General features: G+C 36.0%; 1 protein-coding gene across 1 annotated transcript in view; it reads right to left on the minus strand.

Annotated features, from left to right (window-relative positions):
- Positions 1-26671, minus strand: part of RIT2 (Ras like without CAAX 2) — a 377863-nt gene that overhangs the window by 185187 nt on the left and 166005 nt on the right. The window contains exon 4 of the mRNA XM_025365360.1: positions 1095-1286. Within this exon, the coding sequence (XP_025221145.1) occupies positions 1095-1286 (192 nt within the window). The remainder of the gene's footprint in view (positions 1-1094; positions 1287-26671) is intronic.

The raw sequence follows: 26671 nt of genomic DNA on the forward strand, positions 1-26671 counted from the left end.
CAATTTACAGAATTAGATTTATAAAAATTTGATTTGCATGCCACTTCTCAGTAATATTACTTTGTACAACGTGAGTCATGGGAGTGGAATTGTGATATGATTTGCCTGATTCTCGAACCAGGGCAACTGATTCATCATTACTATCTTGAGATCTCAGGGAGGAAGCCATCATAGTTCGGTCATCTGTTATTGCCCAAGAAGTAGTGTCTGACCAGATGAGAATAAAATATAATGAATGAACTATGTAAGTTATGGTAATGAATCTCAATCTAAGCTAGACATAGTTTCTTCCTTATCAATTTTGTTTGTTTGGAGAAGTTTTGAGACTGTCTATTGATCACATTGATATAGCAGATGCAGCCTGAAGGAAATGGATGGTATATAAGAGTAATTTCTGATGCAACCTGAGAAGTAGTGGCTTGTTCTAATTCTGGAAGGAGGGAAAGATTCTGTTTTGATCATCTATTGCTGCTTGAAAAATTACCCCCAAAACATGGTAGCGTAAACAATTTCATTTTATTTGCCACTGATTCTCTAGTTCACAAATCCAGACAAGGCTTACCTGGGAGATTTCCTGTTCCATGTGGATTGGCTTGCTATCTTATGAGGTTACAGTTATATGGCGGCTAGTGCTGAAACATGCAACGTGTCTTTGCCCACATGTGTAGTGTCTTGGCAGGGACAGCTGTGAGCCTGAATCTCACTTTGTCCACATGACTATCTTCTCATGGTTAGCTTGGGCTTCTTTACTTGTACTCAAGGGTGAGCAGTTCAAGTGACAATGGCAGAAACTGCAGAACTCTTAAGGCCACACTTCAGAAGTCAACAAGAATCACTTCTACTATATTCAGTATATAATCCCAGATCCTAGGGGATGGGGCACTAGCAAGGACACTCTACAAAATAGCATATGTGATCAAATATATTATGAAGGCCAACACAATTTACCATGGGACCACCATGACTTATTAGAAAAATCATGTGCATAATTTCTTTCTCATAATTCTCAATGTGAACCTTGGAAAGCAGCCATATTTTGTACTATGTATTCTCAGAGCAAAAGACAGAAGCTACCAGATAAAATTGGCACTCACCTGGCGGAACTGTTCCAGGTCAATTTTGTTACCCACCAACACCAGGGGAATTTCATAGGTATGGCGGACCTGAAAAATGAGCTCTTTAAACTTGGCAGCCTCCTGAAATGATTGACGGTCAGTGACGGAGTAGCAGATAATGAAGCCTTCCCCACCTCGCATGTACTGCTCCCGCATGGCTGTGAATTCTGCCTGCAGGAAAAAAAAAAAAAAAATTTAGTTATGGGCTGTCAATATAGCTAATTAATAGGAGGTTTAAATGTAATCATTATGAAATTTGAATGTTTTAAACTATTAAGAATATTGATATTTAATCATAGGAGATTTCATTTATGAGATATTAGAAAAACATATTAAACAGCAATTTTTACTCATGGACTCTTAGGGATTGTATAAAGATGATATATATATATATATTTTATTTGTAATGACCTCACTTTAAAAAAATGAATCTAAATGTTTATACTCTAATCATTAAATTTATTTGAACCCAGGCTAGATATTCTTTAAATTACATATTTCAGATATTTTTGGAACCAATTTTCTTTTCTAGAAACATTGAAGAAAAAAGTGTATAATCTAAGGAAGTTGGCTTCACTTTGCAAATGAAAGTAGGTTTGTATAGGGGATTTGCCATAAGTCTGCCAAGGAATCTGGGGGAACAAATTTTTCTACTCAAAAATATGAAAATGAATTAGAGTTAGACCTTGGTCTTCCTTGTGAATGGAAAAAGTTATTAGCATTGATAATTCCAGATCCAGTTATTTATTTGGGTGTTAGATTTGTCTCATGAAGGTACATAAACAGAAGGATCTAGATTGCTGAGGGATGGATCATTTTCTGCATTCTGCTGACTCTTTCATCTTCTTTCAACTACAACTTCTCAGTGACTGAAAATTCAATATTTGGTCTAGATTACAATTTGGAAAGTTCCTTTAAGTCTAAAATATCTGTTTTTATTCACTTTTATTCTGAAACTATTGTTAAAATGGCAATGGATACTTAGAAGCAATGGAAAATATAAAACTTAACTTCTGTCTGTGGAATAAGCAATGAAAGAACAAAAGAGCATATTGTGACTTGGACAATTTGTGCTATAAGTAATCAAAGAAATACAATTTTTGGTGGGTTTTAACTGTGTTTGAAGAATTTGAGAAAATGGGACTTCATTACCTAGCAAAATGTTTATAAGAACTCACAAAATGCCCTACTCAGAGTAATTGTTTAAATAAATGTTATTTTGATTTAAGCTAGCTTGAAAGATGGGAGCATTTACGTAGATCCAGGAACGTTGGAAAACTAGGGTGGTTGCAAGTCCAGAGACTGATAAAGTTAATACATTCCTGAGTTAATAAGTGAATTTCACCAATCATTTTCGGTAAATATGGAATAAATGCAAACAGTGTTTGCATCAGTTTCAGCAGTCATTTCTAAGTTGCAAGAACTGGATCACAGAGAGGACAAGAGACTTGTCCAAAGACCGACAACAACATGATATAGAGTTGGTTCAAAAAACTCATGTTACCTGACTCTCACTGTATCAAATTACTTGGCATTAAATTTTATTTTAACTCAATCCTAAATTTCACTATGTGAGTGAAATGTACTAATTTGGGAGAAGAAAACATTCTATTGGATCCACGTTTCATTCCTGAACCACGATTGAGTAATAAAATATCTGAGATCCCTCATAGTTCTGACATATTCCGATTTTGAAACCCTATGTCTGAATCAAAACTCCATAATTGACAGGACTTGACTAGAGAAGTATGGACTGAAAATGATAACTGATGTTTCTCAAACTCATAATTACATTTCTTTGGAAAAGAAATGATAGGATCATCTTAGAAATATGTTTGATCTTTAGGAAAACATAATTAGATCTGTTATATCGGTTGTGTATGATTAAAATAATAAAAATGCAAGCTAAACTGGAAAAGAGCTATTTTACAATTTAAAGTTTATGCTATTTTCTGATTATTATTTTCAGTACTAAAGTTTTTGATTTTCAATCGTCTAGTCCTTTTTGAAAATTAACAAATACAAACATTAGCAAAATATTTAAATGGTACAGATGTATCCAGTACCAATTTAGTTTTCTTCCCACCTCAAACTTCTAGTTTTCCTTTTCAAATGCATCAGTTAATAGCTTCTTTAACTTTACACTACTGTCTGTGTACATACAAGCATATACATGTTCCTTCTTCCTTTATATATCGTTCTAAACTCAATGGGAAACAAAATATATATCTATAATTAAAATGTAATAGCCCTACTATACCTTGGAAACTATTCTATATAAGTATATATAAATATTGCTTATTCTTTTTTATAGAGACATCACAATTCTTTTTATACATGTACCATAATTAATTTAGCTACTTATCTATGAACAGGCATTTAGATGGCCTCCTTTTATTCTTATTATAGAAAATACTGTGATACATATATTCTTAAACATTGCACAGATTTATCTATACCTGAGAAACAGTATTTCTAGACCAAAAAGAACATACATTTTACTTTTGAGAAATATTGCCAATCTCAATGCCAAAGACATTGTGTCAACAATACTTTCTCCAGCGTTATATAAATGTGACTATTTATCCTCATTTTCAACGATGCTGCTTATCAAATTGTTCTACTTTTGCAAATCGTAGAATTGAAACATCATGTTTCTTTTATTTGTATTTATTATTTATGTGTTATGATCAACATATCCTATGTTTTATATTCATTTGTATATTGTCTCCTACATATTGATTTTATTTTGTTGTGAAGAATGTAGTAGTTTTCTTTGAAGGGGGTTGGTTCTTTTTGTTGTTCGATTGTAGATTGTTTCTTAAATTTGAACTGAAGGAATATATTTCTATGTGAGACATAAGAAAAAGAGCAATGCATTTGACGACTTCAACAAAAATATGCCATAAAGAAATGACTAACAAATTTGATAAAGCGTAACAACCTGTTAGGAAGATAAGTAAATTACAGAAGGCAAAATTCACAGAGAATATTGGATGATTGAATGAATAAAGGTCCAACAGTGCTTGTTAACCAGATTCAAAGTTGCACACATATCACATTAAAAATAGATATGTCAAGGAATAACATGTGATCTAAATTGGAATCTCTAGGTATAAAGTTCCAGCATGCATACTTTAAAATTTGGATGATTTTTGTTTTGCACCTATCTGTATGAATACATAACTGAAGGTATGCTCTAGAGTGGTCTTTATATTCTAGAAGCAGAGAAAGGTAGTCATAGTGCATGACCTCTAGGACTGCTACTTAGAGCACGTCTTCTGACATGTCACATAACCTCTCTGGGCCTCAATTTCCCCTTTTGTTAAAGATGGATTAGGACATACACTTAACTAGTCTTACAGGGCAGTAGAAAAGCTCAGATGAGAGAAGAGATGTGAAAATGCTTTGATGAATTTTTTAAATACAATACAAATCAAGCCTATTATTATCTCTGGTACAAATCTGGCAGAAGAGAAGCTTTCACTGGGAGAACAGGCATGAAATCCTCTTTTAGTTGCATTAAATATAAATGTGGCAGTGTTTTTTATACAAGCTTCATCAGAAAAGTATTAAGCTTTTTTTTTTTCCCAAACAGAAAATCTTTCCACCAATAAAACAGATGTAATGAAGCTATCATAATGAATGGGGAGGATGTTTTATCTTAGATGACCTTTTCTATACCAACTCTTTACACAACATGTACACAAGTTTCCGTGTGGTGTGTGTGTGTGTGTGTGTGCGCGCGTTTTACTAGAAGATGCAGTAGAGGCTGATGGGACCCAGAGATTTGAACAAAATCTCTTTACTATGTATTAACTTAATAATATATGATAAGGAAATCACTTTAAAAGGAAAAATGCCGTGTTCACCATGTTGCTTCCGCCTTCATTCACCCATGAATTAAAGATCCCTATACTTTCTGTTTGGTGTATCCTGAATGTTAATACCTTCTTCGTTTGCTTCCTGCTATAAATGAAACTTGTTGGTTAATTATTCAGGAACATTTCTAGATTCCATCTGCTATCTATAAGTAGCAACATATTTATGTAACAGACCCTTTGTATAAAATGCTACAAATATAAGCATTTCTAATATTTTCAGAGCTATTCTGAGTACAGCATTCCAGTTTGATCAGTTGCCTTTGATATACTCCCTTGTACTAAAATTGTGTGATAATTTTTCTATATTCAGAAAATGAATACAGAATTTTTGATGAATCTCATATTCCAGCTTCTTGATTATCAGAGTAAGAATTTTAAGCAGGTATTAGAACATGTAGGAACTGGGCCAGCTCCCCATTGCATTCAAGTAGCAGTACTACAAAGATACGAATGCCTCACTATATTTAAAAAGCACTAGCACTATATTCAGACCATCTTATTAACCACTCCCAGTAAGGGCACACAGATAGCATTACATATATTGATCTGAATCCCTTTTGGCCATCTCTTTAATGAACCACATGTCCATATTTATTCTCCTTATGGGAAAAAAAAAGTAAATTAAAAAGTCAGTCACTCATATACCTAACACTGTACCAAGTGGTAGGATATATATATATATATATATATATCTTGGTTGGAGAAACACAACCAAGCCAAGATAAATTGAATGGATAATAATTGAGATCTAAATGAACCTTGGGGTTGAGAAAATGGCAGGAACAGTTTTTAGAGGGAAGGCAAAGAGGGCTTGGTAGGGAAAAGGATGTGATGTTCTTCCTTAACTTTATTATTTGTACAGAACTACTCAACTTTCAGGTAACCTCACTTCCAAAGATTATGCATTCTCACTCTTAAATAGCCTTTCATAGTCCAAATTCATCATTTGCATAGTAGTTAATCATCTAGAACCTGCTTAGCCTTCAATAGCTGAATTTTTGGAGGGTGGCATAGCACAAAATCATGTGATTGTTGTTTCTTTTATTTGCATCTTTTTAATGAAAGTATAGAAACAATTCTAAAGGATTAAAATCTAGGTATCATAAATTTACTACAATTTATGCAAAGCAAAAGGATTGCAATAAGTAGGAGTGGTGGTTTCTCAGTCTCAATCTGATGCCTTAAACTGGTTATGTCAATTGAAACGAAAATGAACAAACAGCTTTTATAAATGCCGATAATGTGAGGTCAAAGATTGTGCCTAAAAGTCAAAATATAATTAGCAAATACCATTTTACAGTTTTCAGAGAAGATAACCTATCGTTTGTTTTTTGGTATTTGACACATATTTTTAGGAATGCATTTTATCATGGAATACTGCTCGTGCTGTGCTTAACTCATTCATCAAATATTTATTGAGCACTTATATATGACAGTTGTGTAAGATTTGAGATTGGTAAAATAAATACATATAATAAAACTAAAATATGGAGATATATATTTTTTATTTGTCATTTATATATATATATATATAAATGACAAATAAAAATTAGAGCATCAGAACCAGGATAGAGTGAGGAGACAGAGTTTGATTTACAATTTGACTCTGAACATCTAAACAACCCAAGCTACAATGAAAACATGATCAATTATATCACTTTTGTTATCAATAACAACATATTAATTTGACACAAATCTCCCCTAAGCACTGAGAGCTGAAGGCAATTTCTCTTCTTGGGGTTGAGATAAGAGACAACATCCCCAGTGTCAACCCAACTAGATCTGTAGTATCAGGTTCTCTAAGACTATTCTGTGATTGTGTTTTTCAATGTAAGCCTTGTCAAACATTTCATAGTCATACTCAATAATACTGATGGAAGCTTCAAGTAAGATAATAGAAAATTATTCCGTAGAAAATGATTAATGTGTAATAATTGATAATGATGTTTAAAATCTTTTTAGTTAAGTTGTTGGCATTGAAACTGGAGGCTTGAAGGGTACTTGGAATCCAACTATAATGATGACTCCTGGAAAACTCTTAACTAAATACAATTTGAATAAGCATTAAGGTTGTAATGCAGGAATAGCTGCATAATTTGTAGATCCCCATGCAAAAATGAAAATGTGAGGCTACTTGTTCAAAAATAATTAAGAATTTCAAGACAGCAAGAGTAATACATTAAAACAAGTGCAATGCACTTCTGGGCTTGGGACCCTGGGCAGCTGCAGCAATTGCCGGCTCATGAAGTCAGTCCCATTGCAATGAGATTAGCACAAAATAACAGCCAGGAGCACATGTGAGCGGAACTAGAACTCAGGAGATTTTTGTCAGGAGGAAAGTAACAAGCAGGCAGCCTTATTGTAGTAGGATTGGTTTGGCAATGGTGAGAGTCACAGTGGAGGAAAGGGCCATTGAGAGCAGGGAGAAAACCATGAAGGCTTTCGCAGTAATTCTGAAGTGAGGTTTCACAAAAGGAGAAAGAAAAGGGTGCGGGGGGGATTTCTTGAATGAGAGGTCACAATAAAGAAAAACGGAGAGAAAGGAATTATGAAAAAATGACATGAAAAACATATCTCACATTAGATATAAAAAAAAAGTATAGAGATATTAAATGAGATGGCCGAAGTCCTGGAGCTATCAAGTAGAAAATCAGAGACACATTGATACCACTGCCTCGCCGAGGAAAGAAAGAATTAAATTAAATTAAATATGGTTCCAGTTTTTGTAGCCCTGGATCTGGTGGTTGTAATGACAGAGATCAGCTGATTGAGAAAGTAAATAACTTAAGAGCCATCATGTCCCACACAGAGTTCTACTTGTCTAGTTAATATTAGACATCCAAATGGAACTATCCATAGATGATAACTGGAAATATGGCTTAGGTGAAAGATTAGAATCTAAATGGGGTAGTTGTGACAGACTCAGGGGACAAGCCTTTTGGATTGAATATGTGAGTTGGAAATAGGGCACAAATCAATTAGTCTGGATCAGTTTGGGGGGGCAAATTCTTTTTGTCCCTTCTTTTTGAGAGCTGGAGCTTTGCCTCCATTTGAAGTATTTTATCTATTTTAAAGGAGATTTTATAGAAATGGTTTCTGACAGCTTTCTTCTAGTTTTGTTCTCTTTTGCCAGGCATGCTCAGTACTGAACTGTCCTCAGATTTTGGCACTTATGCCTCTTTCTTTTATTGTAATTACGTGTGTTTTACACTCATTCCCATCACTAGACTCTAACCTACCCGAGCATCATATTCTCCAAAGCACTAGGGACAGTGCCTGGATCAAAGCCCAACAGATAATTATGTTATCACTTGGTTAATTACTTACTTTAAGCTAAATGTTTTAAAATATGTTACTATTCCCTGGATGATATGCACTTTAAGGGGAGTGAGGATTGGAGGCAGGAGGATGAAGATAAAAGGGAAAGGGAATCAAATCCTTAAACTAAATGGATAAAGCTTTTAGTTACTTAATCATTCCTGTACATGTAAGGCCAGGTCTAGTTTAACTTTTAGATAAACCTATATCCCATTGAAATCCACAGCAATTATAAAGCAAGTTAATGTTCCTTATTTCATTGTCTAGCATTAGTCATTTGTCTTACGCTAAGAAGGGAGGAGGAAAGAGGAATCTTACTGTATTTGGATCAAATTTTGCACCAAAATTTCTTTCCCATAGAAGTCTGTTTGCCCTTCCTCCTTCTATTTGACTTGTATTTTGTCAAAGATTTAAAGTTTCATGATCGCCTCTGGGTGGTACAAATCCACTAAAAGATATTTCTAATCACAGCTGGCTTCCTGTTTATCCTGGAGGTCACTCATACTGGGAGCTGTTTTCCTGCTGATAAAACCTACAGGAATGAATCTTGGAAGAAGTCAGTATAACTGTGTTGTGAAAGGATTTCATCAACCGCAGTTTAGTCATTCCCAATGTGATACTGAAAGGATGATTTCAACAAAAATAGAGTGAAATAAGAAACTTCACATGACAAAGTTGCAGTTGCTAATTGATTTAGAGTACCTGATAGGATACTACTATAAATAAGAAAAATGATATGGGACTCATGCACACACATACCCATACATGCTTTCTCTAAAAAAGCTTCACCATCCACAATGAAATTCATATTTCTAAATATTAAATAAAAAAGAAATTATTATTTGGTTCCTCCTTTGGTGAAAACCAAATAATCTTGTTTTGCAATGTAAAGAATAATTTGTCTCCAGAGAATTACAAAATTTTAGAATTGTATTGACAGTCCAACACTCCCTCATCATACAAGTGAGGAAAGTGATTATTGGAGCAGATGTTTGTCCTCTATGACATCAGAAGTACAACCAGGAAGAGGTTACAAGGTTCTTGACCATCATAAAGTGCTGGATATACTTCATCCTGCAGCTTAGTTATACCTCCTGAGTGGCTGCTCCAACCCCAGGGTCTCCCTTTTCCAATCAATCCATCAATGGGGGGAAATCCATCCATTTCACTATCTGATTTACTCTTCTTTAAGTATTGCATTTATTCTGCAGCTCTTCTGTCTCCAAAGGTCCGGTGGTTGCACATTTACTTTCACATCAAATCTATACTCATCAGCCTGATTTTAAGACCCTATATAATCTGATATCATGCTACCAATCAAGCTTTATCTCCAGTTAATATTGAATATGCCCTCTCTAATGGGGTCACTTCTCTCATGGCCTGATCATAAAAGTTATCTCTCTTACCATTGTGCTTTCATGAACATTATTCCTCATACTTGAACCTTTTTTAGGGAATCAAGAATTTAGTGATTATCAGATGCAAACTTTTTACTTTGCAGATGAGAAAATCAGAGCCCAGAAAGGTAGTGATGATATCATTTTCTCATAGCTAATTAAAACACAGCCAGCTCAGAAAGCCCAGTTTTCTAATCCCTTCTACATCACATGGGTAGCTTTCTTTCCTTTGCTGTGATCTGAATCCTGTGCATGCTTCTAAGTCGATTATATTCTTCCTGTGTTTTTGTGTGTGCGTGTGTGTGTGTGAACCCATACCTAACAAATCCAGCCTTTATTGAGAATTATTTTTTGTATATTTTCATCACTTATGAACTTAAAAAATTAGCAATTAATTATATCTTTCTTATTTTCTTTTTATTCAAGGAATTAGACTTGTGTCACCAAGCAAATGTTAAACATTAGAGGACAACATCTATGCTTAAAGTGTTTTTAACACTTACGTTGCACTTATATTGCTTGATTTTTAACATTAAAAAATTCAACTAAATTGCTGCCATTTGAACAAATAAATGCCATTTAGAAAAATATTTTGATGTGCTAACTCTATGATAATGTATGTATTCTGGAACACAGACATAATACGCAAGCTTCTAACAGTAAAGGAGTTTGTGAGTACTAATAAGGAAAATCATCCTAGATAAATCTTTTAAGATAATTGGTAGAAAAAAGTTTTAAAATTTATATTGTTAAAGGACATGCCTGTACCATCAAAATCAGCAAAATTTTTGTTCCCAAGTCAGTCAATATCTTTCTGTCTTTAAAAAATACATTTGTAATCTTGTGAAATGGTTTGGCTGTGTTCTGGCCAAAATCTCATCTTGAATTGTAGTTTCCATAATTCCCACATTCTGGAAGGGACCTGGTGAGAGGTAATTGAATCACGGAGGCGGTTACCTCCATGCTGTTCTCATGATAGTGACTGAGTTCTCCTGAAATGTAATGGTTTCATAAGGGGCTTTCCCCCCTTTTGCTCATTCTTCTCCTTCCTGCCACCATGTGATGAAAGAAGTGTTTACTTCCTATTCCACCATCATTGAACACTTTGTGAGGTCTCCCAGCCACACTGAACTGTAAGTCAATTAAACCTCTTTCCTGGCCTGGCGCCATGGCTCACGCCTGTAATCTCAGCACTTTGGGAGGCTGAGATGGGCAGACCTTGAGGTCAGGAGTTCGAGACCATCCTGGCCAACATGGTGATCTCTACTAAAAAATACAAAATTAGCTGGGCATGGTGATGCATGCCTGCAATCCCAGCTACTCGGGAGGCTGAGGCAGGAGAATCGCTTGAACCCGGGAGTCAAAGGTTGCAGTGAGCCAAGATCACACCACTGCACTCTAGCCTGGTGACAGAGCAAGACTCCATCTCACAGAAGAGAGAGAGAAAAAAAAGAAAACCTCTTTCCTTTATAAATTACCCAATCTCAGGTATGTCTTTATTAGCAGCATGGGAACAGACCAATATGCCTTGCATCTTGCATAAAAATATATTAGGAAAAAATTTAAATATATTGAAAAAAAATCATTGTTTGTTCCATATTATTTCAACTCCCTGCAGTGACTGTGCTCAATAAAATAATTTGGTTATTCAAATATAATTGTGTTTCATTACACTTTAAAACTCAGGTGAGCTATTCCATAACACAAAAACATCGTCATATCAGTTTGGTAATTTTAGAATCATTTTGATCTAGTTATTTAAAATATAATAATTTTAAAATTGCATATTCAACCACATTGGAAAAAATAGGATTTCATTATTAGGTTAGGGCCCGGAAAAATATGTGGATAATGGAGGATGATGAGATAATGATGATATTTGAGTTTTAAAATTATCAAGGCTGGTTTCTATTATGGTATTGTTTGTGAGATGCCTCAAGATGGATTCACTCTGGAAGTTAATAGTTTTTGAAATTGTTAGTAAGTTGTAGTAAATATAAAAAGTATGGATATCCTTTATGAATATCATATTAACATAGAGCATAGATATTAACATCATAAGATATCATATACATACATATAAAATATAAGCACATATATTAATATTGTATAGCATATGTTTTATTATTTTAAAATGTATTTTGGTGGCTAGGACATATGATAATTTTAAACAATGCTTTTCTTAAACCCTTTCTATTGCAGCAATATTTTAAAATCAAAAGCTTCCTGTTCAAGAGAGTGGGCAATTTCTCAGTCTCTTGCCCGTCAAAATGCAATTGAAATCACAGAACTATTGTTATTATTTGATATCTATACTACCATTGGAAAACAAAACGATAGCAACAGTAACTCAAAATTTCTGGAAAATTAAAAGTGAAAGTAGAAAAAAACGATAAATAGAAAGAGTCCTAATGAAGTCTTGGGAATTGTCAAACACAGCATCATCAACAAATAGAAAAAGTCATAGTGTCTGCAGGTAGTGATCAGGGTAATTAAATAAACAGCTGTGATTTAAAAAAAAAAAAGAAAGAAAGAAAGAAAAAAGAAACACCTTTCCTCTACATTATCAGTTACTGCCTTTACCACTTGTTCAAAACCCTGCAGACCGTGTTAAGGAAGACACAAGGTCTAACTCTGGGATATTCTGGTGTTAGTGTTGGGACCTCAAGAGAGAGAACTGAGCAAATGCTGAGATGATTCCGAATTGCTTCACTAGACAGTGGAGTGGGGCAGGGCTGAATGAATGCACAAGGACACTTCTCAGTTAGGAAATGTGCTAAGGGAATCCCCTGTGTCACCCTACAGCAGAGACACTCTCTCCTTCACGTTTTGTGGCAGTCTTCTGCCTGCAAATCTTTCAGATTTTAGCAAACATGGATACTGCAGGGTTGGTTAACAGCCACGAAGCTCTGGACTTATCCACCCAGCCCTTATTAGATGGTGTCAGTGCAGTTGCATGGGGTGCCCCTGCTGGATCCTAAGGTAGAAAAGAGCCGGGAACTTGTCTAGTGTGTTCATCCTTATACAGTCTTTGTACAGTGTCTGCTATAAGATATTAGATATAATGTTACCAGAAGGCAGGCCTAGAGTATGAGATGTCCAGGTTCTTGGCATGTTGAACAAAGAACTGAACAAAGTATGCAAAGTAACAAGGGAACAAAAGGGTGAAAGTAAGGATTCACTGAAGCTAGAGAACGCTCCACAGGGTGGGAGCAGGCCCCAGCAAGCAGCTCAAGACCCCAGTGACAAAGTTTTCTGGAGTTTAAGTGCCCCATTTTGAGGTCTGGAATGGCTATCCACTATGTGGATGAAGGATTTGGCCTGCGGCCATTTAGAGGCCAGAGTGGATTTGGTGCCCTATGCAGATGAAGGAATGGCCTGCACTTGGCCCGTGGGCAATCAGAGGCACTTTCTTTTTACATTCGAGATGCCCTGGGAAAGGGGGTGGTACAGGGAGTAGTTGTGGATACTTTGTTACTGGGGCTTAGAGAGAGAGGGATTTTCCTTTCCCTCCAGTTTTAGGAAGTGATCACAAGTTGGCCTTAGAGTGCCTGCCTCCAGACCCAGGTGTTTTCCTTTTTGATCTAGCTTTAGGAAATTAGTTCCAATTGGCCTTCAATTCCCTGTCTCCAGACCCTGTTCTCCTGCCTCAATATCATATGCTAAAAACCAAATAAATAAATACACTTTTTGTATCTCAGTATCAGGTGCACTATCATTTAACTGGTGAAATTGCCAGAACACACACAGACTTCCATTTCCTAACCAGCTTTTGCCATAACAAAAGTAGAACCCAAACTTCCGTCACACTGGACAATGTTAAGTTTCCATTTGAGTATGTGAAACAACACAGAGAAGTGCAAGAGGTTGTTGTTAACGATGTTGTTTCCGTTTCAGAGAACTCATAAGCAAGAACCAATCTGAGAAATGTTGGACTACTGAAGTGAAGAACCAGAGACATTACACATTTTTCTAACACTCAGAAACTTTTCTTGACTCATGCTCATTCTGTATTCTCTATCTTTTATGCATTATCATACTTAGAACACCAATTTAACCCTTAAGTATATATCTCTATACTACATATGGCATTCTTTACTCCTCCTTCATATCAAGGTGAGTACATGTGATGTAATTATGAGAATGTGGGCCAGGCATGGTGGCTCACGCCTGTAATCCCAGCACTTTGGGAGACTGAGATGGGTGGATCACTTGAGGTCAGGAGTTGGAGACCAGCCTGACCAACATGGTGAAACCCCGTCTCTACTAAATATACAAAAAGTAGCTGGGCTTCGTGGTGCATGCCTGTAATCCCAGCTACCCAAGTAACTGAGGCACTGAGGTAGGGGAATCGCTTGAACCTGGGAGGTGGAGGTTGCAGTGAGCCGAGATTGTGCCATTGCACTCCAGTCTGACAACAAGAGCAAAACTTGACTCAAAAAAAAAAAAAAAAAAAAAGAAGAAGAGAGAGAATGTGACTTGAGGGAACCACATACATGACATTAGATCTGCTGGGCAAATATCTTGATTTCTCTGGCCATCTATTTTCTCATCTGGATTATGGAAAATCAATGCCTTTCCAGTATCACCAATGTGAAGATTAAATAATATAATGTATGAAAAATGCCTTCCTCTATGTTGGTTCTAACATGGTTTGCCTCTGAAAAATACTAGCTATATGATTACTGTCATTTTTTTTTCTATGCTCATGAAACTCACCAAAGTAAAATCCCTAACTGCAATTTTTATTCTTGAATAATTTGGCCAACAATTTAGTCTTTAAATGTCCTTAAAAACATGCCTGCTTCTATGCAGTGCCCATGAGAAGAGTACTCTATTATCCAAGTGATTCAAAAATTATTTTTTATGCTACTTGAACCTCAGAGGTACAGCAGAGAAGGTGGTAAACAGGATAGTAACAACTTGACTGCGCTAGCAACATGGTAAGTAGGGCAGCATGCATGGTTCCTATTTTCTATTATTTCAAATAGGAAAGAAAGAAAAAGGAGATGTGCTCTGGAAAGCATCAAATGCAACTGCAAAACTGGTTTAGTTATCAGCTAACCACAAAGCTTCCTGATCTATATTGTCTCAGGGCTGGATCTCATTTGCTCAAATTTAGATTGACTGGAAAAGACAGTAAATAAGACAGGGATGGAGTATTTCTGGGAGTTAACGTAAGTTGTAAACAACAGAGATAAAATTCAATGGGGGAACATAAAAACTAACCCAATCTTATCAAACTGAAGAACTCAGAAAATCATAATTGTAACTATTTAGGGAGATAAGAGGATAAATACAACTCTTCAGGAGGCAAGGGATTGGCTATAGCTCTTTGAGAGACAAATGTAAGGTAGGGTCAGGGCACTGGTAGTTCTCTCCCTCTGACTGAGGACTCCAGTGGCTATGGGGAATTACCTTGAGCTAAGGAAACTTCAGCCTGAGGCAGAGTAGATAAATAGAAGGATATTCAAATATTGATCACCAAGGTATTCCAAGGATTTTTGTAAAGAGGAAATATGATATCTAAGAAAAAGAGAGTGGAAGAGTAACTACATTTCACTTGATTCAACAGATGTTTAAAATTGGGTATTTGAAAGTTTTAAGTGAGAAAGGAAATAAGCATAAAATAGCATTGAGTGGCCGGGCGCGGTGGCTCAAGCCTGTAATCCCAGCACTTTGGGAGGCCGAGACGGGCGGATCACGAGGTCAGGAGATCGAGACCATCCTGGCTAACACAGTGAAACCCCGTCTCTACTAAAAAATACAAAAAACTAGCCGGGCGAGGTGGCGGGCGCCTGTAGTCCCAGCTACTCAGGAGGCTGAGGCAGGAGAATGGCGTAAATCCGGGAGGCGGAGCTTGCAGTGAGCCGAGATCTGGCCACTGCACTCCAGCCTGGGCGACAGAGCGAGACTCCGCCTCAAAAAAAAAAAAAAAAAAAAAAAAAAAAAAAAAAAATAGCATTGAGTGTGGCCAAGGGGATAAAATAATGGCATTCAAGCAATGGATGTAGAAAGCCTGGTGGTAGAAATGCCACTTCTGGAGATGTCTGCAATGAGACCGAACAAATTCGAACACATCTATTTCAAGAAATTTTGGTCTTGAATGAAGAAGAAAGAGCAAAATGATACAATAAAATAATTCCTTCTCACCTAATTTTTAAGATTCACTAAAGTTTAAGACATATGGTGCATACTGCCAAAATTTGGTACTTCCTTTCCTCCTCTTCCCTAAAAACATTGTCCTTCAAAGCTCTTGAAGGAAGACTTCACAAGATAACCAAGTTTCAACTTTAAAATATGCTTTAATACATCATTTTGCTTCCAAAATAGCAAGCTGCCTACTCCAGTGTTAGAATTGAAGAAAGACTCAAATATGGAAAACATTCTATTTACATTTAGTCCAAATGCTCAAGAATTATTAACTTACTCTGATAAGAAAATTAGTAGTAATAAAATTATTAATATAGCACACATAATACACTACTTTTTTAAGAGAGAGCATCTTGCTTCATTGCCCAGGGTGGAGTAGAGTGACACAATCATAGCTCACTGAAGCCTCAACTTCCCAAGCTCAAGTGACTCTCCTATCTCAGCCTCCTGGGTAGCTAAGACTACAGTCATGTGCCACCATGCTCAGCTAATTTTTTATTTTTTAATTTTTGATAGAGATGGCATCTCACTATGTTGCCCAAGCTGGTCTCAAACTCTTGGGCTCAAGCAATACTCCTGCCTTGGCCTCCCAAAGTGCTAGGGTTATACTGTGTGAAGCACCACTCCCAGCCAATAGACTACTTATTTACTTAGAAGACAATAAACAAAACAACCAACTTAATAGAATTTTTCAAATACATTTATTGAGAACATAAGAAAGCAGATGATTTGAACATGAAAACTGTCAAAGAGTTATATCGGCAAGAGGCTGGTGAGAGGGATTAAGCATGGGGTTCTGGAGCTATACTGCCTGGGTTTGAATTCTGACTCTGCCACTTCATAGGTCCCTAGGATTCTGCTTTTTCATCTGCGCCATGCAGTTTAAAAGAGTACCTACCCTATAAGGTTGTTGCAAGACCAAGTCTGTTATTACAACTAAAGATCTGTAAAAATTTTCTCCTGTAACCAGCTTCCAAGACTACCTGGACATAGTAAGAACCAATATACTTTAGCAACTATAAATATTGCTTTGTTTACTAGGTCTGTTTCCTCTGCTTAGCTCAATATAGAACTAATAGCTCTATTTGTCATAAATGATCAGGAATGAGATGTGGAATTGTGGTTTGGACTTGCCCCTTTTAATCACCTTTTGTTAGGCTGACAGAGCTACAAATAAGCCTAAAGCCACAGATAATTACCCACAGGAAGAAATTCTACTTATCTCCTGAAATAGTTTACTAATGCTTAATCTGGTATGACTACTAAAAGAAAATACCTATTTCAAGTTTTAAAATTTTGTTCTTTATTCCAAGTCAAAATATGCCTACACAATTTTTTTGCAAAAAAAAAAAATTGCTACTGAAGTAACATTAGTATTTGTATCTAAAACTTGGACTGCAAGCCTGATTGCAAACATAGGTCTCCCTTCCAACATAATACTAGAAAACAATATAACCCTTGATAGCTCTTGGCACATCACATAATACAAAAAACAAAATAAAAATGTCATTTAAAAAAATTATAAGTACAATAATAGTATGCAAATAATGACTAGAGCCAGAAGGATTTGCTTGAGAAAGTTTCATACATGTACACGTCAATTTGCATTAATGTGACCATTCCCCTATTGCTCGTCTACCTGAATGAAGGCCTGATAGGGATAAATCATATAGATTAACACCTGAAAAGCAGCCAACACTGGTGTTTTAATGTAGCCAAAGCCGAATAACAATAGTCCAGGAAAGATACATTTTATGCCCCCATGCATTTGTTTATGCGGCTCCCTGTGCCTTAAATTTCCTTTCCATTCGTCAAGGTTCAGTTTAAATGTTGCAGGTCACATCTTCTCCTACTTCTCTTCAAAGGAAAAATCCTCTCTCAAATTTTGAAAGGCTCATTATATATATATATATATACACACACACACACACACACACACACACATTTCATATATATTAATACATTTAATATATTAATATACATTATATACACAATATATAGTAAATAACATTATTATATATTCACTAACATTATATATAGTTAAATATATATAATGTGTATATCTACACACACACATATATAGACACACACACACATTACACACCCTCTCTTCACAGGGGCACTGTGTTACCCTTGATGTCTACTTGTTGGCCTATCACACGGTACGGCTGGCTTCCAGGTCAGGTGCTGTATCATTACAATGTAAGTAAGAACGTATTAGCGGAGGGCTGCACACAGCACTTAGTAGGTCCCCCACAACTATTTGTTAAGTGAATGAAAAAACACGTCATATAAAGTCCTTAACAATGTATATGCCTCTTTTGTAAGCTTCATTTTATTTTTCAAAATGAATCGTATTGAAAGGCATCACTATTTCCAATTTATAAATTAGGAAAATGAAACTCAGGAATATTTAATATTTTGATCAATGTCACACAGTTAGTGAATAGGGAGATGAGACTATTAATTTAACTCCACTTAACTCTTAATTCTGATGTACATTCCAAAATAGCATGCTGGTAAGTTTTCTGACTCTTAGAGCAGCAATGTCATTTGCTTTATGGTACAAAGTCTTCCTGGTCTAGGAATTTAAATGCAACTGCTCTGATAGTATAAATGAAAGTCCCATTTATTCATAGTTGATATCTTGGAAAATTGTGTTTATTCTGTCAGGCTTGACACTCAGGCTTCTAATACATGTTATTTGGCTTTCTGACATTATTCAGCAGAAGAGAGGCTTTAAACAGCATTTAAGGGAAAGGAGCAATAGTTTGATCTTGAATGTGGCAAAGAAGGGATATCCAGACAGAGACTTTACAAAGGCAAAAAGAAATGAGCAAATGGTATATATCATTTTAAGCAGATTTGCATGACTGGAGCCAAGAACTACTGTCAAGGAAGAAAATAGACTGGCTGTACATAGAATTGGGATAAGAAACTGTCAAGATAGTATGATTTGAGGAACACTAAAAGCTATTCCCTTGCCTAGAAGTACTTTCCCTGCTGACCGCCCCCCGCCCCCCACCAATGCCTAATATTACTTATTTTTCTGAGTTAGAGCATCAAAAATTTCTGTTCACAGTCAAGTCTGTTTTCTAGGAGGGATGAAAGTTTCATTGTTTGCTGTCCATAGATACAATGTGAAATGGTTGATCAAATTACCCAAGGTTAATAAATTCCTTAAAACAATGCAAGTAAATCCAGAATAAGGCATGTAAACAAACATTTTCTAGAGAAGGTGATAATAATCCCTATTCCCCTTACCAAATAGTGTTGTTGTGGAGTAGAATTAATCACATCAGTTTTCTATGGGGAAAAATGCCAGATACTTTAATGTATTATTATTTGCTTTAATAGCTAACATGATAAATTTAAGTAGAATTAATAACATTGATTTTACAGTGCTGTTGGTTAAGTATTGTTCTGTTTCATATATATGTATATATATTTGTGTGTATAATTAATATGTATATTTTATTCCAGTTAATTTTATGAACAACCCTACAATGAAGAGACTAAGAAACTAAAAAGGAGACAAACTAAGGAACAGAGAAGTTAAATAACCTGTCCAAGATCACACAACTAGTTAGTTGTAGAACTGGGATTACTGTGATAGGTAAATTTGTTTAATCTCTGTCATTTCCATTATAGCAGTTTATGCAAGGATAAGTGATATTCAAATTATCAAGGTATCACTTATGTATGACTCATCAAAAAAGTTGTTTTGTAGTTATCTTAACTGTTCAAGTAAAAACAAACAAACAAACAAACAAAAAACAGTGAATATGTCAAACACACTGATTTGCCCTTTGCCTTTTCACAGTAGAAATAATCCCTTAGAACTTAGAAATAACAATTGATCACCACCAAACCTCTGCATATGGCTTGGCATAAGGACTGCTTTTTTCTGGCACACAGAGTGGTTGCTTCTGCCAGGACTCAACTTCTATAATTTTCAAATTACTTGAAGGCATGCATGTACCTTCACCCTCTGGTCAGTGAAGGAGAAGTGGACTCTCAGTATCGGAAGTCTCTCTCCACTCAGGAGTCCAGTGTCTTGCCTCCTGGAATATTTAACATTAAATCAACTCTCACAGCTACGTGTGGTCTTCCTCTTCCTTTAACTGTTACCTTACCTTCAACAGTAGGTCATAAATAAAATCATTTTTATCAACGTTGTTTCGTTACACATTGATGAGGAAAAAATATCAGGCCACTGCCTGCGTGGAGTTTGCACATTCTCCCCATGTCAACGTGAATTTTCTCCGGGTGCTTGGGCTTCCTTCCATGTGCCAAAGCTGTGTCCATTAGGTGAATTGTTAGGTTTAGATAGCTCTATCCTGAGTAAGTGTGGGTGTGAGTGTGGCCTGCAATGTGATGATGTTAGTACAGAGTGGGTTCTCACCTTGTACCCTGAGCTGTCAGGATAGGAAAATGAGTAAATGAATGAATACCAATTACTGTAAAATAAAAATTCACCAAATCTGCATAATCATATAAATGTATGACAATAAGTGATGTGACAGGAAAGTGCCCATCGAGCCTGCCATGCTGGTGATTGATGATGTTTGAACTGCATGGTGCTAGTGTGTCCAGAGTTGGTTTCTTCCAGTGGGTTGACAGTCCCTGACTTCAAGAACGGAGCCACAGACCTTCATGGTGAGTGTTACAGCTCTTAAATATGGCATGGACTCAAAGATTGAGCAGCAGCAAGATTCACAGTGAAGAGGGAAAGAACAAAGCTTCCACAGCGTGGAAGAGGACCCGAACAGGCTACTACTGCTCGCTGGTGTGGCCAGCTTTGATTCCCTTATTTGTCCCCTCCCATGTTCTGTTTCTGTCCTATCAGAATGCCTTTTTTCAATCCTCTCTATGATTGGCTACTTTTAGGATCCTGCTGATTGGTGCATTTTATAGAATGCTGATTGGTACATTTTACAGCGTGCTGATAGGTGCATTTTACAATCCTCTTGCTAGCTACAGAGAGCTGATTGGTATGTTTTTGCAGAGCACTGATTGGAGCATTCTACAATCCCGTTGTAAGATGAAAAGTTCTCCAAGTCCCCACTGGACCCAGGAACTTCAGCTGGCTTCACCTCTCAGTAGGAGGTACTCCTGACAATTTTCAATTTGCAAATACTTATTGTTTGATTTAACCCACCATTACTATGACCATTGTCACCCCTGAATCACCACAAATTGGGTAAATAATTCTTTTACATGTTTTTATTAATCTTTCCTAAATGTATGTATATCTCACATTTATTTCTTTATTTTTAGACGTGGTTTGGGTCTTTATTTAGAAGTTTGATAATTTTTTGCCCAGAAATAGGTCATAGGAAGTTAATTCTTGTTTATAAATATTAGCCTATGGTAGAATCAGTTTTGTGATGTCATTTTATGTAAAATCAAAGTGTCCAAGAACTTGTCAATGACATTAGGACATTAGGTGAAGACTTACTGTACTTACTTTTGTCCTAAATTATGGGGTCATCCTTCTCTTTTATTCCCACACCTCACATTGAATCTATTAGCAAATGTGGCCAGTTCTACCTTCAGCGTGTCTCCAGAATCCAACTACTTTTTTCTTTCGGAAAGGACACTACGTGGGGTAAGCACCACCCCATTCCCTTACTTCATTGCAATAGACTCCTAGCTGCTTTTCCTGCCCCTACAACGTCTGTTATCAACATAGCATTCAGATCAAGTCTTTGAAATGTAAGCCACGTCAGGTCTCTTCCCTACTTTGAACTGGCTAATGGCTCCCGTGTCCTTCAGTGGAAAATACAAAAAGTCTTGACAATGAGCCCTGGGGCCATATGCAGACTGCCCCCTACCCCAACTTCTCTCTTCCTGTCTCTTACTGAGCCTCACTTGCTCATCCCACTTCAGCCACACTGGTCTTCCCTGTTTTCTAAATGTGCCAGGCAAACTCTCACACTTCTTTGTTTACTTTTTCATTATAGTTCTTATGCCATCTAGCAGACCATCAAGTTTGGTTGTTTATTTATGTTGTTTATTGTTTGTCTCTCCCACTAAAATGTGAGCTTCATGAAGTCAAGGATTTATGTTTCCTATATTTGCAGCAATGTCCCCTAGCCTGAGGCATGCCTGGCACAGGACAGGTGATCACTGAGTCTTGGGAAGGACTGATTGGCCAGATGGGCCCCGTGATTCTGAGAGAAAGTGTGCATCTCAATGAGGTAGCCTCTATTCAGCTGCAGTGCACCATTTTCACATGGGAGAGAGGGCCAGGAATATGAATTTTTATCAGGTATCTCCCAATTCTCTCTAAGATTGAGAAATAATTTTAAAAATTCCATTGTTGTTGATGATGTTGTTTTGATTTTAGGTCTTCAAACTAAGCAAATCATGTTGGTAGGGACAGGTTTGTCTACGAGTCGCTACTTTGGGGCTCTGTCCTGAGACTGTGAGTTGCTAAGAAATTTTTAGATGTAATACTCAAAGATTTACTTAAATTCCATTTTCCAGATCACACTTATTTCCAAGAAAATGTACAATTTGTAAGAGCCAATGTTTTCAGCCATCCTAGGAGAGAGATTTTATCACTTCTGGAAAGTATTTCCCCATTGAGCCATCTAGGAGAGACAAGAGGGCAGTTGCAATGATTAAAGGAGTTCCGAGGGTGATTATTTTAATTATTGCATACTAAGAAAACTCAAACATTAGTTTTTGGTTTACATTCTCTTTTGTTTATAAAATAATATTTCTCAAAAATTTACTTAAAAATTACATTAATGACAAATTAATTACATTAATTTCTATCCAACTTTATGTTATTCTCAAATATAATTTATTTATGTCTGATAACTTTAGCACTTGTACTTTATGAGATATTTTACAGGTATATTTTGTCACTGACAATTTAGCATTCAGTTAATTAAACTGCTCATTGATGTTTATTCCATAAGAGTCTTTCTGCAAAGGGCAATTACATTCTACAAATATGCATAGGCAATAAGTGCATCTAGCTATTTAAAAAAAAAAAAAAAAAAAACTTCTTTATTCATCCCATGTGAGTGAAAATGTTGAGTTATCAGTTTAATATTCATTTAGGCACAGGGATCTTCTTTGAAAAGGCAAAACATAGACTGGCAAAGATCCATTCCGTTAGAATGTCACAGGCTGAACATGCCTCCAAGAATGTGGGCACCAACACTGTGAGAATTTGGTGTAGGTTTTTGATGCATAGGCAAACATTATGGGTGTTGTTGTTGAGTGTTTACCCATGACAGAGGAAGCATTAGCTTATTTCAGTTAGGCAGTGATAAGGTTACATTTGATTTGGTTACTAATGTCATCATTTTGTACTGGGTGTGGTCTTTTTTTAAACTTCTGTTCTCTTATCCTTTTTAAAACATGCATGCATTTTATTTCTTTCTCAGACTTGTGCAAGGACACATCATATCGGTGAAGGCTTTTATTTACAAGATGTGCAAGCTACGCATATCAACTCCAACAGTCAGACAAAATCACCTTATCAAGAAATAACAAAAAATACTAAAACCAGTATCTGATAAATTTTAAGCTAGTTTTATCATTTGAAGTATTTGCATGAGGAAAATAAGAAAACAGGAACATGAGATCAATGGTGTTGGTTGAAGAACAAGCACTAATTGGTTAATGTTTTTTGTTGTTTAATTTCTATTTTTTTAAAAAAAGTCATACAAAGGCAAATTTTAAATGCTGTGAATACTTTGGGTGCATATTTTAGGCATCTGTTTGCTATCTTTTAATACAAAACTAAAATTTCTCAAATGTAAAATTAAGTAAACTAACCATAATATGTACACCCTATGAAAAAATAGTTTAGTCTAAAGGAATACAAACCTGCATGCTAATACAGCATTTTTATTAAAAAAAAGTTGCACTTATAATAATCTCTTAAGATAGGCCAGTGGTTCACACAGGTTGCTGAACCTCTAAATTTGCATTTCTAACAAGTTCCCAGTTGATAGTGATAATGCTGTTCTGAAAACCACACGTTTAAAATCATGAGTGTAGCTTATGTTTTTCTTCATCTCTCCTTTGTGGTAGGTCTGCTACAATTCTATTAAAAACAACACAAAATTCTTGTGTTCAGGAGGCAGTCTACACTCTTTTAAACTACAGTGAATCTAATGTTTCCTATCATTTAATAAATTACTATACAGGTATATTTTTAAAATATTCTAATAATATATACTATACCTACAATTCCGAGAGATTTCAAGGATTAAGGAGTAATTACTTTTCTGATTTGCTAATAGGAACAAAACAGTATATACTATCTAAACTTTGTTAGAAGTTATATTATCTAAATCTTGCCAACTTTGTTCTTATTAAGGGTGCTATGAAAGACCTAGAAACTAGGAATTATCGAGGGTAAAATTATATTGCCTAAAATCTCAAAAAAATCATTTTTGCTACAGGAAATTTAAGGTAAAGTACTCTGCTATTTCAGCAGAGATGTAAATGAATGTGAAATTTAGTGAGTTAGCATCCAAAGATAGTAAAGAAAAAAATATGAAGGTCACTTTCAGCTCTGAAAATCTTATTCATGGTAAATTACCAGACCTAAGCTTTTAGAAGTGCAAAAGATTTTTTTTTCTTTTTATCTTGGTTCCAGAATTTCTTTGCCTAGCAAGAGATACTATGGACCAGTAGCAAAATGGGTCAAAGAAGAGAAGTGCTATCTCTCTTTTCTTTTTTACACATCTTAGATGAAAATTATAACTATGAATATGTGGATACACTATAGAATTTCCAACTAAGCAATTGGCAAATGATTCATTGAAGAGCTAGATTTGTGTTAGTTCTTAATCCAAGCATTTAGACATATGGATATGGGGAAAACTGACCTTCAAGAGCACATAAAACTATCAGGAAAGAGAAGGATGTTGGAAATTGAGATGCAAACATAGTGAATAGCTAGCGGTTCCATTTGGAGAGAAAGTTTAACTGAGAGTGGACTGAATTCCTTTGTCTTGAAAACACAGTTGACAGCTGGATTGATTAATTCATTTGTGGAGTCCAGGTTAAATTGTTTGTGGATGTTGCGATCAGTCGATTATTTACAATTCAATGAGTGAATCTTTCATTGCCCACGACTGAGCACATTAAGAAAATGGAATTGAGTTCCTTCAGTGTTTTGCTCTGGATTTCCTGTATTAACCTTTGTTACTGCCTGTGCCATTTCATGTCTCTGATTTTGCAGCGCATATTAGAGGGAGCAAGCCTTCTTAGAAATCACTTGATAAGGACTGAACTTAATAAGGACTTTAAATGTTACAGTTATAAACGTGAAGGATTTTCTATACAGAGAATGAGGCCATGAATCAGCAACACTGCTACTATCCCAACATAGTAAGCATAAGGTGGGCAAAGGAATTAGAAATGTGGGTCAGTAGCGCATGGACTATGAACAGCTTGAAACAGATCAGCACAGAAAACTGCAGAGGAAATGCGTATTGATATAGAACATCCTGCTCAATGTTCATAGTAGCTGTATATAAAATACATTTAAGTCAAAAGAAGAAGAAAATGTATATATTTCTTCCCCTAGAGAGTAGGTGCTATTACTTTAAGATATATTTTATGATTTACCTAAAGATATGAACTAAAAAACTTCTCCAAGTATAATTTATACATATTTATATCTATGTATGTAGCTGTATGGATTAGATGGATTGTACCTAAGTAAACAAAGTTAGCAGAACTACTTTTGGAATGCAGTTTTCAGCAGACTTATTTCTGTTTCAGTACGATACACCATACCTCCTACCATTCTAAATGTGGCACATATAATATGCTTTTAATTGGAATGAATTACATTTAATCTTATGCAGAGGATACTGAGACATTTGTGACATCTTTAAGCATAATGAGGAATAGAAAAGAAGGAGTGAAAATAATTTTCTTAAATAGTATAATGTCCTGACATGTTGTTCAAATGTTCAAAGATATTGGCACACTGAGGTAGTTAGAGGAGAGAGGGGAGGTGTGGCGGTTCCAAGTTGACTCCCAGGGTCTGATCTCTGATATTTGGTCTTCCTCAGTGACACTCTGAGTTCTCCAGGAGCAAGGAGGAGTTTATGATTCAGGGTAATGTACCAGTGTTCATCCTGGGGCCAGAATGAACACATGTCTTGTTATAGAATCAGCAGTCTAAGAATGGGACACATCAGATGGGATGACAAGAATTGAAGTCAGGACATAAAATACAAGTTTGGAAAGTGCACATGTATTCTAGAAAATGGACCTGAGCAGAATGCAAACCAGGGAACCTCCCAGTTTGCCCAAGGAGTCCTAGATGATATCTGACTTGCCTGAGGTATTCGTTAATACATCCTTATCCTCTGAAAAGTGTCCTATTTGAATAAGTTGTATGATCATCTTAATTAGAGGAAACTCAAGAGAAATAAACTTCAGTTGGGGGGCATTACTCGCTTAGCTGGAGCAAACGCAAAGCATGCAAAACCCTGCGATGGCAGGACCCTACTCCCAAGTCACCCTCAAACCACCCACTTTCCTCTCCATTATACCCCAAGAAACAAGTTAAATCCCAAAGTATAGGAAAGGAAATGAGAAAGTCAGAGAATCCTGCCACCTGGGAGCTTAGAACTCTCCGAGTAACTCTGCTCTTGTTAAAGCTTCATCGGTTTTTCAACTTACTCTTCAGTCCTTCTGATTTCCCACAGCTCTACTTCCCATCTGTGTTTCAGCCAGTCACACAGCTGGGGAGAAATTAAAATAGAGAGTGCTGCAGCAACGCTTACAACTTGGAGCTCTAATTAGATGCCCT

Source organism: Theropithecus gelada, chromosome 18 (assembly GCF_003255815.1).
Source record: "Theropithecus gelada isolate Dixy chromosome 18, Tgel_1.0, whole genome shotgun sequence".
Lineage (NCBI taxonomy): Eukaryota > Metazoa > Chordata > Mammalia > Primates > Cercopithecidae > Theropithecus > Theropithecus gelada.